Genomic DNA, 17,943 nt, shown 5'->3' with positions numbered 1-17,943 from the left:
GAAAGATACGTTACGCGTCTTTGAGAAGGATGCTTGTTACAGTTGTTAAGTATTAAGTATGTGTCGGTAGGAATGTCACGATGTAAAAGGAATAAAGAGAAGAGAAAGAGACACGATAGAAGACGCGTGCTTGCATGCTTCGGGACACACGCATATGCTTTTGACGTTTCGCGTCCGGTAGCGTCTGTGAAGGATCACTCTACTAACGTTTCGATTATCGCGGCATTCGCAATAGTGGCGTTCGATGATGTTAAGCTATGTGAAATCCTTGCGGTACGTTCGTTTATTATGAACGAATAAAAACTCGACTGACAGGGGGAAAAAAACAATAACGGCCGCAGCGGCCGGGTTCCGTCGTTGTTACAGAACATCGTACGTTCTCTTTCATCGTAGGTCATAGGAGAAATACCACTCACCTGCATGCTTCTCCGACTTCGGCGTGGAGGCCATCGCTAGCCGGTAGTATGTCCTCTCGATCCACGACACTATCTCACCATTTCCACGAATGACCGCATCGTAAACTACACACCAGTGGCTGCCGCGGCGTTTTCAGTCTGATGTAAACCCGACGTGCACCGCTACATCTTCGTTTGTCAGCCATCTTTCGGGGCGCGAGCGCGCGAACCGCCATCGCGCGGCCGAGATTTGAACACCTAAACCACCAGGCCAATATGGCTGACGGACTGTCATTCGTGTGACATTTCATTCATTTTTTGTGCACAAAACGATGATCTCGAACGATTGACTTTCACGGATGGAACGTATTCCACGGCCACGTTTGTACAAGAGTGTAAACCGCGATACTGGTTATTCGATTACATCGATCGCCGACACGAGTATCGCTGTGTGAAAATAAATCAGAGGAGTAGCAGCGCAACGGCTGATTCTGCTACGCCGATACAGTGGCATACAAAAATTGACGTCCGGCGATGATCGAGTACAATCCGTAGCAAAAAATAGTTCAATGGCTTTACGGTACACAGTCAGAGAAGGAGTGAGTACCGAACAGCGACTGCGAATGTATAGCAAAAGACGCAGTTAAAAATTAAATGACTATCATTGAAAAATAAGTGTCAACAAAGAGGAATATTTCTTTTGTTTACGTCTTTTGAAAATTAATCGTTGGTGAAGATTTGTTTTAAAACTAATATTATTTGAAATGGGGAACTCTGGTGTGAAACAACATTATGATACTGCGAAAAAGACAGGAACGTTACGATTGTCGCAGAGAAAACTGGACGAATTTCCACAAAATATACGAGCTTTGGCGCCGATGTTACGCACGTTGGATCTATCCGAAAACAAATTCAGTCATATACCTGATGAAATCAGCAATTTGACGTTGTTGAAGCAACTGAATCTTAGTCGTAATAAACTGACAACTTTGCCCGAAGCTCTTGGAGCATTAACAAAGTTAGAAGGTTTAAACGCAAGCTCAAACCAAATAACAAGTCTCCCGTGGTCTTTATCGAAACTAACACACTTGAAACAGGTCAATCTGTCCGACAATCGGATAACCGATTTCCCCCCTATGTTTTGTGATTTAAAATTTCTGGACGTGTTAGACTTATCGAAGAATCGTATCACGACAATTCCTGACGCGGCTGGAGCGTTGTATATGGTGGAACTTAACCTTAATCAAAATCAGATATCGACTATCTCTGAAAAATTGGCAGAATGTTCGCGCCTTAAAACTTTAAGGCTCGAAGAAAATTGTTTGCAACTGAACGCAATACCTGGTAAGATTTTGAAGGACTCGCAGATTTCTGTTTTATCTGTCGAGGGAAATTTATTTGAAATGAAACAATTTGCCAATCTCGATGGTTATGACGACTACATGGAAAGGTATACTGCAGTAAAGAAAAAATTGTTTTAAGAGGTATTATTGCATAGAATATTTACGATGGAAATTGTTATAGATGATAATTATTATATAATTGTTTTATAACATTAAAGAAATGCCGCATCGTGTTCGCGCAATTATATCATACTCGATACCTGCGATAATGTAATTGTAAAAATATAATCTTAGTTAACCGTAAGATATCGGTGGTTTTAATAAATTTGTGAATGTTTATATAGAATTTCATACTGTGTACAAAGTGTTTATTAAGAATGCATTTGGTAAATGATATCAAGGTTATATAAATTATTGGTCTAGTGTAACATTCGATACTGTACTATATAGGTTTTACTCCGCGGATTGCAAAACGGTGCCTTTGTATTCTGTGTAACAATACAATTCTTGCAACACATGTTTTTGCACACCATCTGCTCACCATTGTTACAACGTACAAACGAGATGTATTATACAATAAACTATGTTTTGTGATCAATTTCTTACATCTGTCATCTAGTGTTTAATTATAAGTTTTAAATCAAGGCAGCTTATAATTTTCCGAATCCAAAATATTCTTTGTGTCGATACATTGTACTATATGTTATAAAATAAAATTTATATGTATAATTGGAAACATACGTTCGTCATTTTTTAAACTATTACAACCATTTATTATAATTGTGCAATATTTTGCTTTGCTGTACATGTAATGTAAACCAAATTTATGTCTTTAACTTATAACTTTATTTATTGCTTTACAGTTTATTTTTGTATTTGTGATATTTATAGATACAAATATGCAATTATAATTTTTTCATTGTGAACGAAAAACAAATGATCTTTTGCATCCCAAAATGGCGTGTCTGGTCTTTGCTTTCTCAACAGGAAGAGCTCCTAAAATTAAATAAAAAAAAATATCGACAGGTGAGTTACGGGCAGTAAAAACAAGTTACATGCTTCAACTTCCAAGTTAGCAACCCTTCACTTGCGAATACGTGAGTAGCTTAAGTATTACTTCGTTAGACATGAGATTTATATTCCACTCTTTTGCCGACTGGACAATTACAGCTAATTTTAGAGCTTTCAATTCCGATCATCGGTTAATATGTGAATAACCAATGACCAAAAATTTTCTCGCTTTCGTATGCTTCTATTTAGCATAGCTGTTTAGTATTACATTGTTAAAAAACATTGTTCATATGTGAACATTGTACGAGATCGTTCAAAGAATTTGCATTTTGCTTGCAAATTAATCATGAAAAGTAGTTTCAATTGCTATTTTGTAAAATTCAATATAATTAGATATAACATATGAAAATATTATCTTTTAAATAATTAATCGTACCTATTAATGATAATATTTCTTTCATTATACTTTAAAGTTTGTTTTAGACTATTTAAAGTGTAGCAAAACTTATGCAGGCCTAGGGTACAGACGACGAGAATCTTGTGTATGGAAGATATACTACTCTAATTGTTGAAAGACTTAAAACTTTTAAATGTATAACCAATTTTAAAATTCATTACATTTTAAACATTTACGGGGGTCATTTATAATTATCATGGCATAATAGAATCTTTAAGAACACTGTCATCGATTGTTTATATTATACCTGCACCACAATAGGACGTCCAACTAACGACCATGATCGTACAGTGAAATTTAAATCCCCCGCACCATGCTACTCCGAACAGTTTACACATGCACAAAACAGAATAAATAAAACATAATTTACAAGATATACAAAGTATACGTACATTTATTTTTATACATTGCTCATTAAAATACTTCTTTCTAATTAAAAATTAAATTAAATTGACGATATTATTTTATAAAAACTTTTGCAGTTACGTGAAGTATCATGTGTGAAAGAACGTAAGAGGTTATAATACTTGTAAAATACAATTACGGAAACAAGACTTGTAATATTAACGATTTGTTTTTAATTATTTCATAAATTTTGACAGCGATGTTATTCTTTCTAACCAGAACTGTGCATGCAACGCAAGAAATGGGCGTCCCTGTTTCGTTAGACATCCCTACGGGGATCACTGCCACTACGGTAGGTTAGTTGATCAACGTAGTTTCTAGCAAGTGTTTCCCCGAACATGGCGGACGGTGCTTATTCGAATTTTCAAGGGACACAATGAAAGTGCACCGAGTTCGCGGCGGTGATGTCCGTGACTAAGGGCGTGTGGTGATCCTGAGGGTGGCCGACGTGGATACCCGGACGCCGCCGTGATCGTTACGGTTGCATGCGTGCCGGTGTGTCGCCGTCCTGACTTCACGAGATAGGGTTTTGCCGCGCCGCGATTGTGTGTCTCAGAGCGACCGACCGTGGCGGGGCCCCCATGGTTGTAAATGGCTGACGGGAATCGGAAAATGAGGCCCGAACGTCGCGCGTGATTCCACGGCTAAGACGCTGAGGTACGACATACAAAAGGTGTTCGAAGATCGAACGATATTCGCGCGGTCTTCTGTTCTAAAAACACCACCACCGGGTCCAAGCACCGCCCGGTGCTAGGAGCTGTCCCGGGGGTTGCTCGTGTCTACCGTATCGCCAGTGTCTTCGTCAATTGATCGGTTTCAGGTCTCATGTATCCTCTTGATCAGCAGAAAGCTTTATTTCAGTCGATAATTGTCATTGGCGGTAAAAGAGTTCTCGAAAGTGTAACCGCTCGTGCGCGACGTTTCGTCTTGTTTAGAACAGCATTTGTAGGTGCTCTCGTTCGTTAACGAGAGCGAGAGCGCGCGGACTGGTTTTTAATGAGATGCCGATCATATGGTCGTTATTTTTTTCGCAGGTATTCGCGATACTTTTTCGATTCTCGTAACGTACTTATCGTCGCTTGTAATGGACACGTACATAAATGAATGATTTGGCGGACGACCATCTATTTTGCACATTTGCGTGGACCAAGCATTATGTGTACGTGCATGTAAGACTTGCTTTCCTTTCGGATTTGAACAAACATTTTAAGAGAAGATTATGTATTAACATGAGATTTCAGCCGAAATGTTAACCCTTTTTCTTAATATAATCATCACTCCTCAAAACATGTGTAATCTTACTTTTTTAGGATTTAGTTCATTTCATAAAAAACTAATTGTGACTGTGCATCTTATAATAATAACATTTGATAATAATCTACAACAAATATATATGATAGTTATAACTATTATTGTAGAAAAGTTTTTTGTTGATGTTAGTAATGACTATTAAGTCATATTAAACTTATAATAACTATGCAATAATCTGTAATGATCTGTGCTTACGCAAAAGCAAATTTCTATTAGATAACTTAAAAGTTAAACAATGTTAGACAGAACATTTCTAAAAATAGTGCCTCCAAAATGTCTTTAATAAAACCATCTTTGTAATACCTTAACCCAGTCAAATAACACTTTTCTAATTATATTAGTTAAGTCTGGTTTAGACATAAGTGCTGCACATGTTTAAATGTCTTTGCTATTGCTTTATGTGATTACAGAAACAGGGTAGAAAATGTCAGAGCCAGAAGAAAGTCTGGCAGCGCCGGATAGCACTACGAGGGAACAAAAGTTAGGCTTCTCTCATGGAGATGATGTTCTTCTTCAACACAAGGATGGAAAATATTATCTTGGAACAGTTGTTGAGGTATATTTGAATAATGTTCTGTAGGAGTATTTAACAGTTTAAATCACTCATTAAAATATAATTTTTGTTATGATTATATTATATCTTAAAACGAAATTGTATTATAATTAGATTATATTTTAGTACTAATCCAAATATAGACATTTCTTTTTATTGTACATATCCTATGCATAGGTGGATTTGGCAAGGGAAAAATGCCTTGTCAAATTTATGGACAACACCTCCGCATGGTCCTCAGTTAAGGAGCTGACAAAGCTTTCTATGCCAGACTCAGATGTTATGTGCGTTCTTTGTAAAAAATCTCAGCCCAAGACTGATAATGACATTATTGTTTGTGACAAATGTGGCCGTGGTTATCATCAACTTTGTCATCAGGTAATAATAATTTATACTTAAATGTTAAACTATGCCTTTATATTTATTCCTTATATTATGTGAATATTATTCTAATTTGAAAAGTAAGTAAAATAAGAATTAACACTTACAGCCTCAAATATCAAAAGAAGAAACTGCAATTGAGGCACATTGGATGTGTAAAAGATGTGTAGATAGTCAACCACGGACACGTGAAATTGTAGAACCAAAAACTTCTATGGTAAAGGCAAGTATCAGAAAAGTATGCAGTGGTAGGGACCAACCTCAGCCGCCACCAGATGATATGACAAAGTTGCCGTACGATGTAAGTATCTAAAATTAATTTTTTTATATTATTTTGAATTAATTAATCAATCAGTTAATTAAAAATATTAGTTTCTTAATTATATTTTGAAATACATCATTTTATTTAGACATGTATTAAAAAACTGATACAATCAATAGTTGATGTTTGTTGCAGCCTGATATGTTGAATTGGGATGCACATCATAGAGTAAATGCTGAACAAATTTATTGTTATTGTGGACTGAATGGTGAATGGTATACACAAATGTTGCAATGTGCTCGTTGCAAACAGTGGTTTCATGAAAAATGTGTCAGTTGCCTAACTTATCCTTTATACAGTGGAGATAGGTGAGAAAATGTCATTAAATTTTAAGGCAGAAATTTTAATGCTGTGCATACACAGTTTACTAAGTTTTAAAATGTATTTAATACTATGTACATATTTACTGTTGTTTCTATTTACAGGTTTTATGTATTTGTTTGTTCAATGTGCAATTATGGCAAAGAATTCGTACGGCGACTGGAATTGAAATGGGTAGATCTGGTGCACCTGATGTTGTACAATTTGACTGTTTACAATGCTAAAAAGTATTATGATTTGGACACTGTTATTGTACCTTATGCCAATGATAACTGGAATACTTTACAGCTTCCACCGCGGGTAAGGGTCTTTAACGAATTTTTCAAATACGAAATTGAAGATACTTTCATTTTTTTAAAAGATGTGCAGACTTTTTACAAATATGCATATGTATTTGTTATTGTTAGATCAGGGATGTCAGTGCTCAAATACGCAGAGAATCTATACTAGCAATATTGACAAATAATAGAAACAGGTTCAAGTGTGGCAGAGAAATAAAGAAACGTACTACAATATGGGGCCTTAGAGTTAGGTTACCACCACCATGCCCAATTGTTAATCTTCCAGCAACTGGTATAATAGATGATTCTGTGTTACGTAGATGCTGGGGTGCTAATAAAAGACTGCAATATCTTCCTCCACCTACAGGGTTAGTTACTACACATATTATGATTTAATACATATGTTTCAATTATTAGTTCAGTGGCTCTAAAAAGTATGTTTTTTTAGACCGATATCTTTACCAGAAAGTACAAAACAGTTAACTGCATTAAAACAAAGCACAGCAGAGAATTTAGAAATTCCTGTGAACCCATCAGATGTAGTAATGCGAGGAACAATTTATCAAAATTCTGAAGCAGAACAAAGTTCTTGTCCCAGTCCAAGTCCACCAAGCCAATCTACACAATCTTTGAGAGAGAGGTAAGTAAATCTACGACGCATGTACAACTAATATAACGTAATGCAGTTTCTGTCATGAAACGCTTCATGTTGTTTTCAATTTATTTTGTAGGTATAGTGGAGGTGGTTTTGTAAAGAAATCATTCCCATTCCCTAAACTCAGTTTACAAAGAAGAAGACGCTTAATGGCGTTAGGTAGTTCTCGTGAGAGAATGTTACGTAAACACAAGAAGAGAGAAAAAGGCGATGGTGCTTTAAGTAAGGCTCAGGGTGTTCGAGAAGCTAGATATAGGAAAGCAAGAAAATTATTGAAAAATGCTATAGCAAAGGTATTTCGTGATAAAGAGACTTTCACTTATAATAACATGCCCATACAAGAAAAGTACAAACCAATTGTTCGTCATATGTTACAGAGTAAATCTCGAAACTCTGAAACGTCTGATTTACCACCAACGCCTCCAACTTCAGTTTCTGGTCCACCTACACCACCAGCTACAACTTCGGGTATATCTGAACTATCTGTGCCTAGTTCTGTGGAATTGATGCATCCTTTACCACCATCGACTCCTGCGGATACAAGTGGGGATGAAACAAGTTCCAGAGGAACATTGGACTCCTTTATTCCACCACCCAAAGACTTTGAAGGCAAGAATAATCCTTTTAGAAATCTGAGCGATTTATTGGGTACACCCGGCAATCTCAATCAAACAAATTCAAGTACCCCGTCACCGTACAATCAATGTCCAATCACATTACCTCTACCGCTTACTCCTGTTATATCTCAACCGCCGGTAGTGCGGCCAGCCAAAAGACAATTATCGGAAAAAGACATTATTATAGACAGAAACGGGCAAGTAAAACGTAGACGTCAACATCGGAGAGGTCGTCCATCGCAACAACAAATGCAACAACAGTATCAACATACCGCCAGTAAGACGGCGACCATCTTACCTGCGCGTAATAACGAAGTTAAAAGTGAGTTCGCAAGGAATTTAAGAAGTTCGTTTAACGGTGCCTCAAGCAGTGCTAGTAGTCAAATTGGAAATTGTGTTGATTATGCCTTAAACGGGAGGAGACTGAGACAACGTCAGAGCAATGATAAATTACCGCCCCCGGATCCGCAACCGCAAAAAAAAGGTAGTGTACCTTCATCCCCAAAGTGTTCACCTGTTAAACAAAGTGCGCCCGACATATCCTTGGATGATTTGAAGTCATCGGTGAACATATATTTTGGAGCAGCTAATAGAATCGCTGCTGGTGAGAAGTTTGTCATCAGAGCAAAGAGGATAGGACCAAATGGTCAGACTCAATACCTAATCGAGTGGGAGGGACTTAATACTTAACAATAGATGATCTGTTTATGATTATAAATGCATTGCAATCGTATACAATTTCTGTTGACATCGAGCAGGATCAGCAATCAGTTGCTGTTCGATCTTTTTTAAATCTCGATGTGTAAAACAAATGATTGATTAGTGACAAATCGATCTACGTCACATGCACTGCCATTCGTTACATATGTTTATGTAATAAGTATGTATTAATTGGTGTACGATGTGTGACTGTTCTTGCAAATGTAACGTTTATTTCATGAGTTCAACAAAGTAAGAGTCTTGTGAAGACACCGTTTCGAATAACAACAAACTTCATTGCTGGACAATGAATTTGTTTTGCCACTTATTTGAGGTAAAAACATCGATTCACTGGTTTGTTTCGTCCCGCATTCTAGAAAATGCGAAGATTTTTCTTCTTTCTTTTTTCCTTTCATTCGATTCAGATTTACATTTAAAATGTACCGTCCATGATTACCTTCGACGTATAAAGTTCAATCAACGTTTCTATATCTATTTTAATACAAAGGCAAATAAAAAGGAATGCATCTGTGAAGGAAACATTTACAAGAACAATCAGATACATTGCTTTATAAATTGTACATATTGTAGCATAGTAGTTTCGCAGAAAAATCGATGAACGTAAAGTGAATGTAAAGCAAGGGGAATCATTTACGCCGGGTTTTACATTCATTAGAGATTGGCCAATCGCTCCTTTTTATGAATTGCGGAGCAGACCATGATCATGACGAGAAAAAAAAAGTGTGAATTGAAGCTGACAGTTGTTCCTCTCACTTGAGCTAACATACTAGCGAACATACTAGTGGTTAGTTTTTAACGAGTAAAGAAAAGATGAAGTAAAGAAAAAGAAGCAGATATCCTGCAAAGGTTATTTTTCAATACAATTGTAGAGATAGACATCCGCTTCTGTAACTTCATCTTCTTGAACTGTTGCCGCATCCTTCATCCAAATGACAATATAAGCAAAATCAAAATCGTTCGTTAAACATGCTGTCGCGTCTTCACTTTGTCTTACATCGCCACATTTTAAAACTAGATTTGCAATATTCGATAATTATAGTTGCTAATTATGCAATCATTTGTTATACGAATCTTAGAGAAGAATTTCTATTCACATCATGAACGGTTCAAGATGATGAAGATACGGTTCTAGCATTGCTCATTATTATACAAGACTAAGGGAAAAGGACATACCTATTTCGTAATAACGTACAATTTAAAGAATCGCAGAGCTGAGTATGTAAGTGATTGGCCAAAGTTATCTGTGCGAATGGTAACGTTGTAAATTTCTCTGTGCGGTTTTTCGAGCGGGAGACATTTCGAACTCGAGACGTAGCAAATCTTTATAAACTATTCTTGTTATATTAAAAAAAAAAGAAAGCCAGGAAAAAAATGTAGGATATGGAAAGTATTCGTTCGCACGTAATAGATTATTCTCGTAGACGAGATTTTTGCGAAATTTCCGAAATTTAAGTTTCATAGCTCGAATTTGAAGCAAACACTCCTACGACCTGAATGAACGAAATTATCAATGTGTATTCCTGCAAAATTGTATCAGATAGCTCTATTTTAATTTACATTTCAATCAGTGCAGCACAGAACCTATGGTCAGAACTTACTAATCAGTGGACAACCGAAAGAAAATTAAGTGTTGGACTAATTCTTCATTAAGGTCTCGAATCAAAAGAGCTTGTTAGGAAAGTCGATGAAATTTATTTACCCATTTACGACCGCTCTTAATTGTACCAATTCAAGTTCTTTTCTTTATTTCCTAATTCGTCTAGGACGATTAAATTAGGAAGTAAATTATTAATGTCCTGCAACGAAAAATTTAACAAGGGTTAAACAGTTATTAATTGTTTGATAATCAGTCTTTCTTTAGATACCAAAAGTGCAAAGAATCGAGAGAAAATATTATGTTTTGCAGTTCTTTTCAAGCGAGTTTACGTTTGTTCCTTTTGTGATTTTCGATATTCTTCGTAAAACGTATATAAGAGTAAGATTCTTATGAGTTTTCCTTCAGCATCTCGACACGAGAAATCCGCGAGTCAATCATACTTAGACAGATTTACCTAAGATAGGTATTTTTAAGCGCTATTTATTTAATCTACTACACGTAATGATCTTTTTTTTTTTCGTTTTTGCATTGTGACTCCTTTAGAGAGATTTGACAAAGTCGCGACTGACTATTGTTTGTAAAAAAAAATTCAGCAACGTCGAGTGATGGCAATCTTCGAGTTAACGAATTGATCGATATGTAGATGTAATGTAGGATATATGCGATCTCCTGCCAAGAATCAAGCACATTATTTTAGTATACATTTGTACGTTGCTGTTTCTTTTTTCTTTTTTCTTCCTTAAGGGAAATTATTTTTTTTCTTCCTTCTATTGTCTTCGAGCGTTAGAAAAAAAATGTGTTCAAGTGTGTGTTCAGACTGTAATTGCATTATACACGCCACAAAATAGAATTCTCGTAATAGTTTTGTACGACAGATACTCAAATGGCACGGATATCCTTTTTCTGACTGCGTCGCCGCGCGAAGCGTTATTATACTCTCTAAAGGAAACGTACATAGGTAAATATTGGACGAAGACACTGCCAAACATCTCTAAGTTATAATTTAATAAACAACGTTAGACAATACTGCGCTATGATACGTTAATTTCTTAATTAAAACGAACGTTCTTGCGTTTTGTTTTTCTTTCGTTCTTCCGTTTTCTTCTTCGTTTTCATCGTCATAAAAGCGAAGAACTTGGAAACGAGGTGAACTTAAGTACAACTTAAATCGTTTTCATACATTTAGCAATTCATTTTTCTTCATTCTTTTCGCTTGCGCTATTATATAAAAGAAATGTATAAGAAGAAAAAGTTGCGTTTGTGCATTTTTTTTGCACGAACGATCGAACTCGCGATCGGACTGTACGAAAGACCAACGATCCATTTTCTTTTCTTTCCTCTCGATCAGCGTCATCGAAGCTTCTTGATCGTTTCTCATTCTTTCACATATACGTTTAAGTAGGTTATATAGAAAGAGCGATTTAGGATCGACGCTTGTATCAGTGAACGACGTATTACCTAAGTTAATCACTTAAACGAGCGTTGCACCGTCGCATTGTATTGTTAAACGATTTTTCCTCCCTTTCCCTTTTTTTTTTTTTTTTTTTTTTTTTGTTATGTTCTCGCGGTCTATTTTGTAAGTTCTATGGAAGTGACTGTTTTTCGCGCCTTAGCGATTCGTTCCGTTGAGCCTTCCACTCGTGCTAAAGTCCAATCGAATTGACGAACACGAAGCAAAGAATTTTAGAGAAAAAAAAACATGCGAGAGTACTTTTGAGACAATATTGTACCATCGTTTAGGTATTTCGTTTGACATATGTAAAAATTTGCAAATAGAAATAACCTCCTAAGTCTTCGTCTGAGCAATAAAATCCGTATTTACAGGATCGTCGAATTTTTCCCCCAAAAAATTATATTTACAAACGAAGATTGTACGTTTAGTTTTGTATCGATGCAAGAGTTCGAGTAAAACTGTTACTCAAATGTGTGTACAATTGATAGCGTCGCTATTGTTCAATTTTTATCAAAATAATAACCTATACGTTCGTTTCACGAATTGTTCGATTTGATCCAGAATGTGCAGCACGAGTGAGCTCAAAGGTAAAATGAAATAACAGAAACGAAAATCCTAAAGAACTCCTGCGAACAAAAGTCCGCTTAGAAACAATCATCTACTGTACAAAGTCAGCGTAGCCGCTTCGAGACGAAGTGAAGAATCGAGTGTTCGAGCGTTTACACGAGCTCAAGCTCTTACATAAGCGAGATATAATACGAGGAAACGCGTTCGATTTAGTCGATCGATATTTGCGTGAGCACTATTCGGCAGAATAGCTCGACTTCGCGTTTCCCCCAATGAAACAACAGAACAGAACGAAGATGTACTGCCAGTATCGTATGTAAATAATTCCTCTTTCCTTTCAGATACAACTGCCTCCTGCCTGTCCCTTCTCCCCACCTCTCCACCCATTTCCCGTCGCCCTTCTCCCTTATTCCCGTTTTTTAACGCAGATATTCCAGGAATACGCGAAGAATACGCATAGCTCTAATGTACGTTGCGTAAACGTTTGTACACGAATATAGGCGGAAAAATACGTCGAGGAGGAGCGTTTCTTCTCGGCTGAATTCCGATGAATGCATCTGGCGTGCCGTCAATCTCCGTGTGCGTGATTTCGTTAGATACTGTATTTTCCAGCGCGAGGAAACAGATTCGATTGGGGTTACCAAGTAGGTGGTCATAGCGGCTCATGCCAATTTTACAAATATTTCTTTTTGATAGTTTCATTTTAATAAAATGAAAATCTCAGGTTTCCTTTTTTTTTCTTCTTTTTTGTAATTTTCGTCGAAATATTTGATGCTGAACGTTTATTACGTAGAATGTTGCGACTAGTGCAACGACAATTTGCAGTCATTCCATATGTTGAGATATAATGAATTTTATACAAGAAATTTATACAAATTCGTTGCGAAATTTCTAGGAATTAAAATTGATCTACAATTGCATTTTTGTAAACATTTACTCTGCATGCTGGCCTTTTTGCCTCATACTCTTTCATTCCACCGATAGATTCTTGTCTATGATTTGAATGTTGCACCTATGGCTACCCATTTAGTAAAGGCAATACATACAATGTTTTTTTCGGCACACAGTGAAGTTCAGTGAACGTGTTCTTTTTTTTTTTCTCTCTCCTTTGTTTCGATTCTGTGTACAGAATGTATATCGACAACCAGTTGTGTAGTAATTATCCGCTTTCTTGTCGATATTTTTCTCTTCGATAGAATCGAAATGTTCGAGTGCTGGTTGCCTGAATAATCTGTCTTCGTCGATAGGTCGAATCGAAATGAGAACAAATGGCGGTTTTCCTCGTGAAACGGTTACGGATTCTGTTGCGTCTTTCACGATGGAAAGTATAAAATGCAAGAAAATGTGATCAAAGAAAAATTATTAGCAGCTAACACGCCTCGAACCAAGGATACTTAGGTCCATGTAAATACGCACTGTTTAAATAATTTTTATACAAGAAAATTGTTCATAGCTACCGAACGTATATATTTAATAAAACACGCTATTTCTTATAAGAGGGATCTTTAATTTTAAGCAAACGATCGCATGATTTTTCACGAATGTTGTACAGAGTGTTGAACGAATATTCTTGAATTTTTCAATATGCAAAATATACGCTAAAGTAAGTGAAAAAGTTTTGATACCAGCATACATCTGAGGATTAAAATCGTTTCAAATATATTGCAATTTTCTATCCAGAAACACTGAATGATTTCACTATTCTCATTTATTTTATTTCATTTGAAGGTATAGTGATTATCAACGACGTGGAATTCTGTTATTTATACATATCTTATTTGTTTGTTTTTTTTCAATATATATTATAGGTTATCTTTCTATTTTAATTTTCTACTTTTATCTTATGGAATTTCCTACATTGAAAAATGTTAGAACTAATAATTAATTAATTTGTATTTGTTTTGTATTATAATTTGCTAATCGCACGATGAAAAATAATCCCCAGAATTATTGTACAAAAATGATTAAAGCTAATGTATTGTCAATATTGTATTTAGTGAATAGTAATTTTCCATTCTCCTAAAGTGTGGGAAATTAAAATTGAATATATTTTTAAATATCTTCGAAAAAGAAAGGCCAAAATATATAATACAAAAAAAATGTTTATTTTTATTCAATATACAATAATACATATAGCCGGAGAACAAGTTATTTATAATACTCAAGCAAAAAAAAAAAAAATCCACAATGAACAGACTTCATTTTTGCCTCAGCTTTTCTATAATATCCATTCACTTACTTTAACGCCTATTATATATCGTCAAAATTCTCGAACGTAACATTTTTCACATTCTGTACACGCTAAGGGTATCGACCTGCTGCAAATACCTCAAGCAACGAAAGCTCGCTCGAAATGGGTGCCAACAAATTGCTAATAATTTTTCTGCGACATCTGACTACCTGTAATGTCTGTAACAAGTATTCAATTTATCGAAAAACTCGCGACTCGTAAAACAAAAAACAAAAAAAATAAAAAACTTTTTATTATTTCTTCGTGCGGAGAGGGATGACCTATGCATGAGTGAGAAAAGTAAAAGGACGAAACGAGCAAAAGAGAGAGAGAGTATGTGTGTGTGTGTGTGTGTTCGCGCGTCTGAATTTGCGTGGAGTATGGTGGTAGCCTGTAAAAAAAAAAATTGAGGAAACGAGAAAAAAAAAAGCGTAAGCGGGCGATATTTCGATGTAATCTCGAGAAATCTGGATTACAATCGAAACGGGAAAGAGAAATCGAATTCGTATTGTCCATTTCGATTTTTCTTCGAATAGTGTGAATTGGATTACATCGATCGATAGATCGATAGAAAAATAATTAGGAAAATTTGACAAGCGTTGGCGGGCTTTTCGAATTCGATATTTCGAATTGCGTCTTCCCGTGGGCTTGACAGTTGAGAACGAAGAGAAGGAACGTAACGACGATTTTCTGTGTGATAATTAAGCCGCTTCACTCAACGATCCATTGTTTACGTTTCTGCATACATTTCCATTCTTAAGGTTACTTCAGTAGCGAGATTGAGAGAGAGAAAGAGTGAGAGAGTTTGTATATACACCGCCTGCACTTTGTACGAATATTGCGATCGTCGTTGTTCAGCGATCTCTTTGTTTCCTTTCGTCGTTTAATAAAGTGAATTCTTCATGACCTCTTCAATTCACCGTGCATTCGATTTACAGACCAAATTTTCCTTTATAACCAAATAACCAAACCATTTCCTTTTGAATAAGATGCTTCGTTGTTTCGTTAATATTGAATTCAGTATGTATTACTTTTATTTTTATCTTTTAACGAAGTGAAAAATTATTCCTTCATATTCCATGCATCATTTTTTTTCACTGATTATTAATTTTTATCATTTGCTTTAATCTGGACACTTTTCTGGGGAAGAACTAACTTTTATTATGATCACTGTATCTTCATTCGAAGGTTCATCATTCTGCGAGTTAATTACTATATCCTTAGGTTTCAAGAATGCACGGATTCGTACAGTAATTATGGTTTCAGAATTTGAAGATGTATCACTGTTTGCATTAATCACTATATCTTCAGGATGTAAGGATGTATCAATTTTCGTTTTAATCACCGTGTCCTTAGAATTCGAAAACGCACTAACCTCTGTACTTATTAATATATTCTGGGGATCTGAGAACGAAATACTGATCTTCATACTGACCGGTATGTTTATAAACTGTTGATGTATCCAGCTACAGTGCTGTGAAACGTTGGAATAATTTCGAAGGGGATAAGTTTACTTTATGTATAAGTTTATAAGTTTAATGATACTTTAGTACTTAACAATATTTTGAAAATAAGCATTTGATACTTCTTTAAACGTTGCTAATAATGCTTAGTATAGTCGTAGACGAGGTACAGGATAGATCTAAAACTTTATGGGCCCTTGTGTCTAACGTTCTGAAATACCGATCGTGCAAAAAATCAGAAGTATTGTTGTGCCCTCTATGATGATAGAACGGTGAGTTTAGAAATCATATACCATTCAACTATCGAAGAAGGTAAAGTAGACATATGTGATAGATCCTTTGCTAAATTCGCATGTAAAGAACTTATTTATATAAATTTGGATTGCGTGAGTAGAACTCTGACGATTTTTCGAAAGCAGTAGAATACACACATGAGATGAATCATTCACTAATGAAAAATTATGTTCTTATATATTTTATTACAGTATAATGAGAATTCTTTGAATTTTTCTCTTTCAATAATATTTATTGTACATTAGAGCATAATTGCATGTACGAGGAAGATTTAAATTGATACTTATAATAAATTTTTAATTGCTTTAACATTACTAATGTATAAATAGTCAAATAAAGTTTCTACCATATTTCCAAGTACATTAAATATAGAATAATTAGTGTTTCTTGTCAAATAACAATGTAAATGGTTGGCTATAATTATTGGAAGTCTTAAATAAAATTATCGTATGCTTTAATTTAATAAAACAGCTTTACATATTAGTTTTGCATTGAATTAAACATTGTATTCAGTGAATTAGTCGGAAATTGTTTATAATTATTATTGAAAATTGAAAAATTAATGTTCCTTTTGTGTGCTTTACAGATGGACCTTCCCGGGCCACCATAGGAACCAGGCAAAGAACTAGAACATGAGGAATAATGAAGAAATGCAATTATTTAAGCAAAAATGAATTATTTATTGTAAGATAAGTGTACAAAATGTATTTTACAAATGGTTACAATATACCAGTGTTACATTACAGCATTTTACAGTCTATTTATTTATTCCTTACACACCATATCCACTTCATATCGCGAAAAAAGCACAATGATGCACAGGGAGAGATCGCGCTTGCAACTTTGTTGCCTTGAAACGCTCGCGAAACTTGCACATTGTTGCAAACGCGTTATCGGGCTTGCAACTTTGTTGTTCGGAAACCTTGCACATTGTTGCACGACGCGCCGTTTTGCAACAATGTGCAATTTTCGGGAGCGTCTTTCGACAACAAAGTTGCAAACGCGATTCTTCTTTTGCAACTTTGTTGCCTTGAATCGCTCTCGAAAATTGCACATTGTTGCAAACGCGTTATCGGGCTTGCAACTTTGTTGTTCGGAAACCTTGCACATTGTTGCACGACGCGCCGTTTTGCAACAATGTGCAATTTTCGGGAGCGTCTTTCGACAACAAAGTTGCAAACGCGATTCTTCCTTTGCAACTTTGTTGCCTTGAATCGCTCGTGATTAGCAAAATTAGTAAAATTAATTAGTAAAATTAATGTTTTTCTTGTATAAATTACAGGTGGACCTTGCAGAGCACCATCAGATGCAAGGAAAGGTCTTGAACATCAGGAGAAACGAAGAAATGCAATTAATTATGAAAATATCAATTGTTTATTGTAAAATTATTGTGCAAAATGTATATTACAAAAGGTTACAATATACCAGTATTGTTTTACAGCATTTTACAGTCTATTTACTCCTCCTTTGCGTACCAAATTCACTTCCTTTTGCAAAAAACCCTATTGTTTAAACAATATTCCATTGCAAAATTGAATAAACTAATGCCAGAAACCACCAGGAATGC

The 17,943-nt window shown here is 35.5% G+C and overlaps 2 protein-coding genes across 2 annotated transcripts; both read left to right on the top strand.

Moving 5' to 3' along the window:
- Positions 1–1,124: 1,124 nt before the first annotated feature.
- On the top strand, positions 1,125–1,959 carry LOC108573746 (leucine-rich repeat-containing protein 57). The gene has a single exon (XM_017936223.1). The coding sequence runs from the start codon at positions 1,160–1,162 to the stop codon at positions 1,874–1,876; it is 717 nt and encodes a 238-aa protein (XP_017791712.1). The 5' UTR covers positions 1,125–1,159; the 3' UTR covers positions 1,877–1,959.
- Positions 1,960–5,346: 3,387 nt separating this feature from the next.
- LOC108573711 lies at positions 5,347–8,742 on the top strand. Its single transcript, XM_017936183.1, has 8 exons — positions 5,347–5,478; positions 5,653–5,853; positions 5,966–6,157; positions 6,314–6,486; positions 6,604–6,799; positions 6,907–7,148; positions 7,229–7,420; positions 7,512–8,742. The coding sequence occupies exons 1-8, from the start codon at positions 5,347–5,349 to the stop codon at positions 8,740–8,742; spliced, it is 2,559 nt and encodes an 852-aa protein (XP_017791672.1).
- Positions 8,743–17,943: the final 9,201 nt, after the last annotated feature.

The sequence above is a fragment of the Habropoda laboriosa genome, unplaced genomic scaffold, assembly GCF_001263275.1.
Source record: "Habropoda laboriosa isolate 0110345459 unplaced genomic scaffold, ASM126327v1 scaffold126, whole genome shotgun sequence".
In the NCBI taxonomy this organism is placed as follows: domain Eukaryota; kingdom Metazoa; phylum Arthropoda; class Insecta; order Hymenoptera; family Apidae; genus Habropoda; species Habropoda laboriosa.
This window is presented reverse-complemented; position numbering and strand designations above follow the sequence as displayed.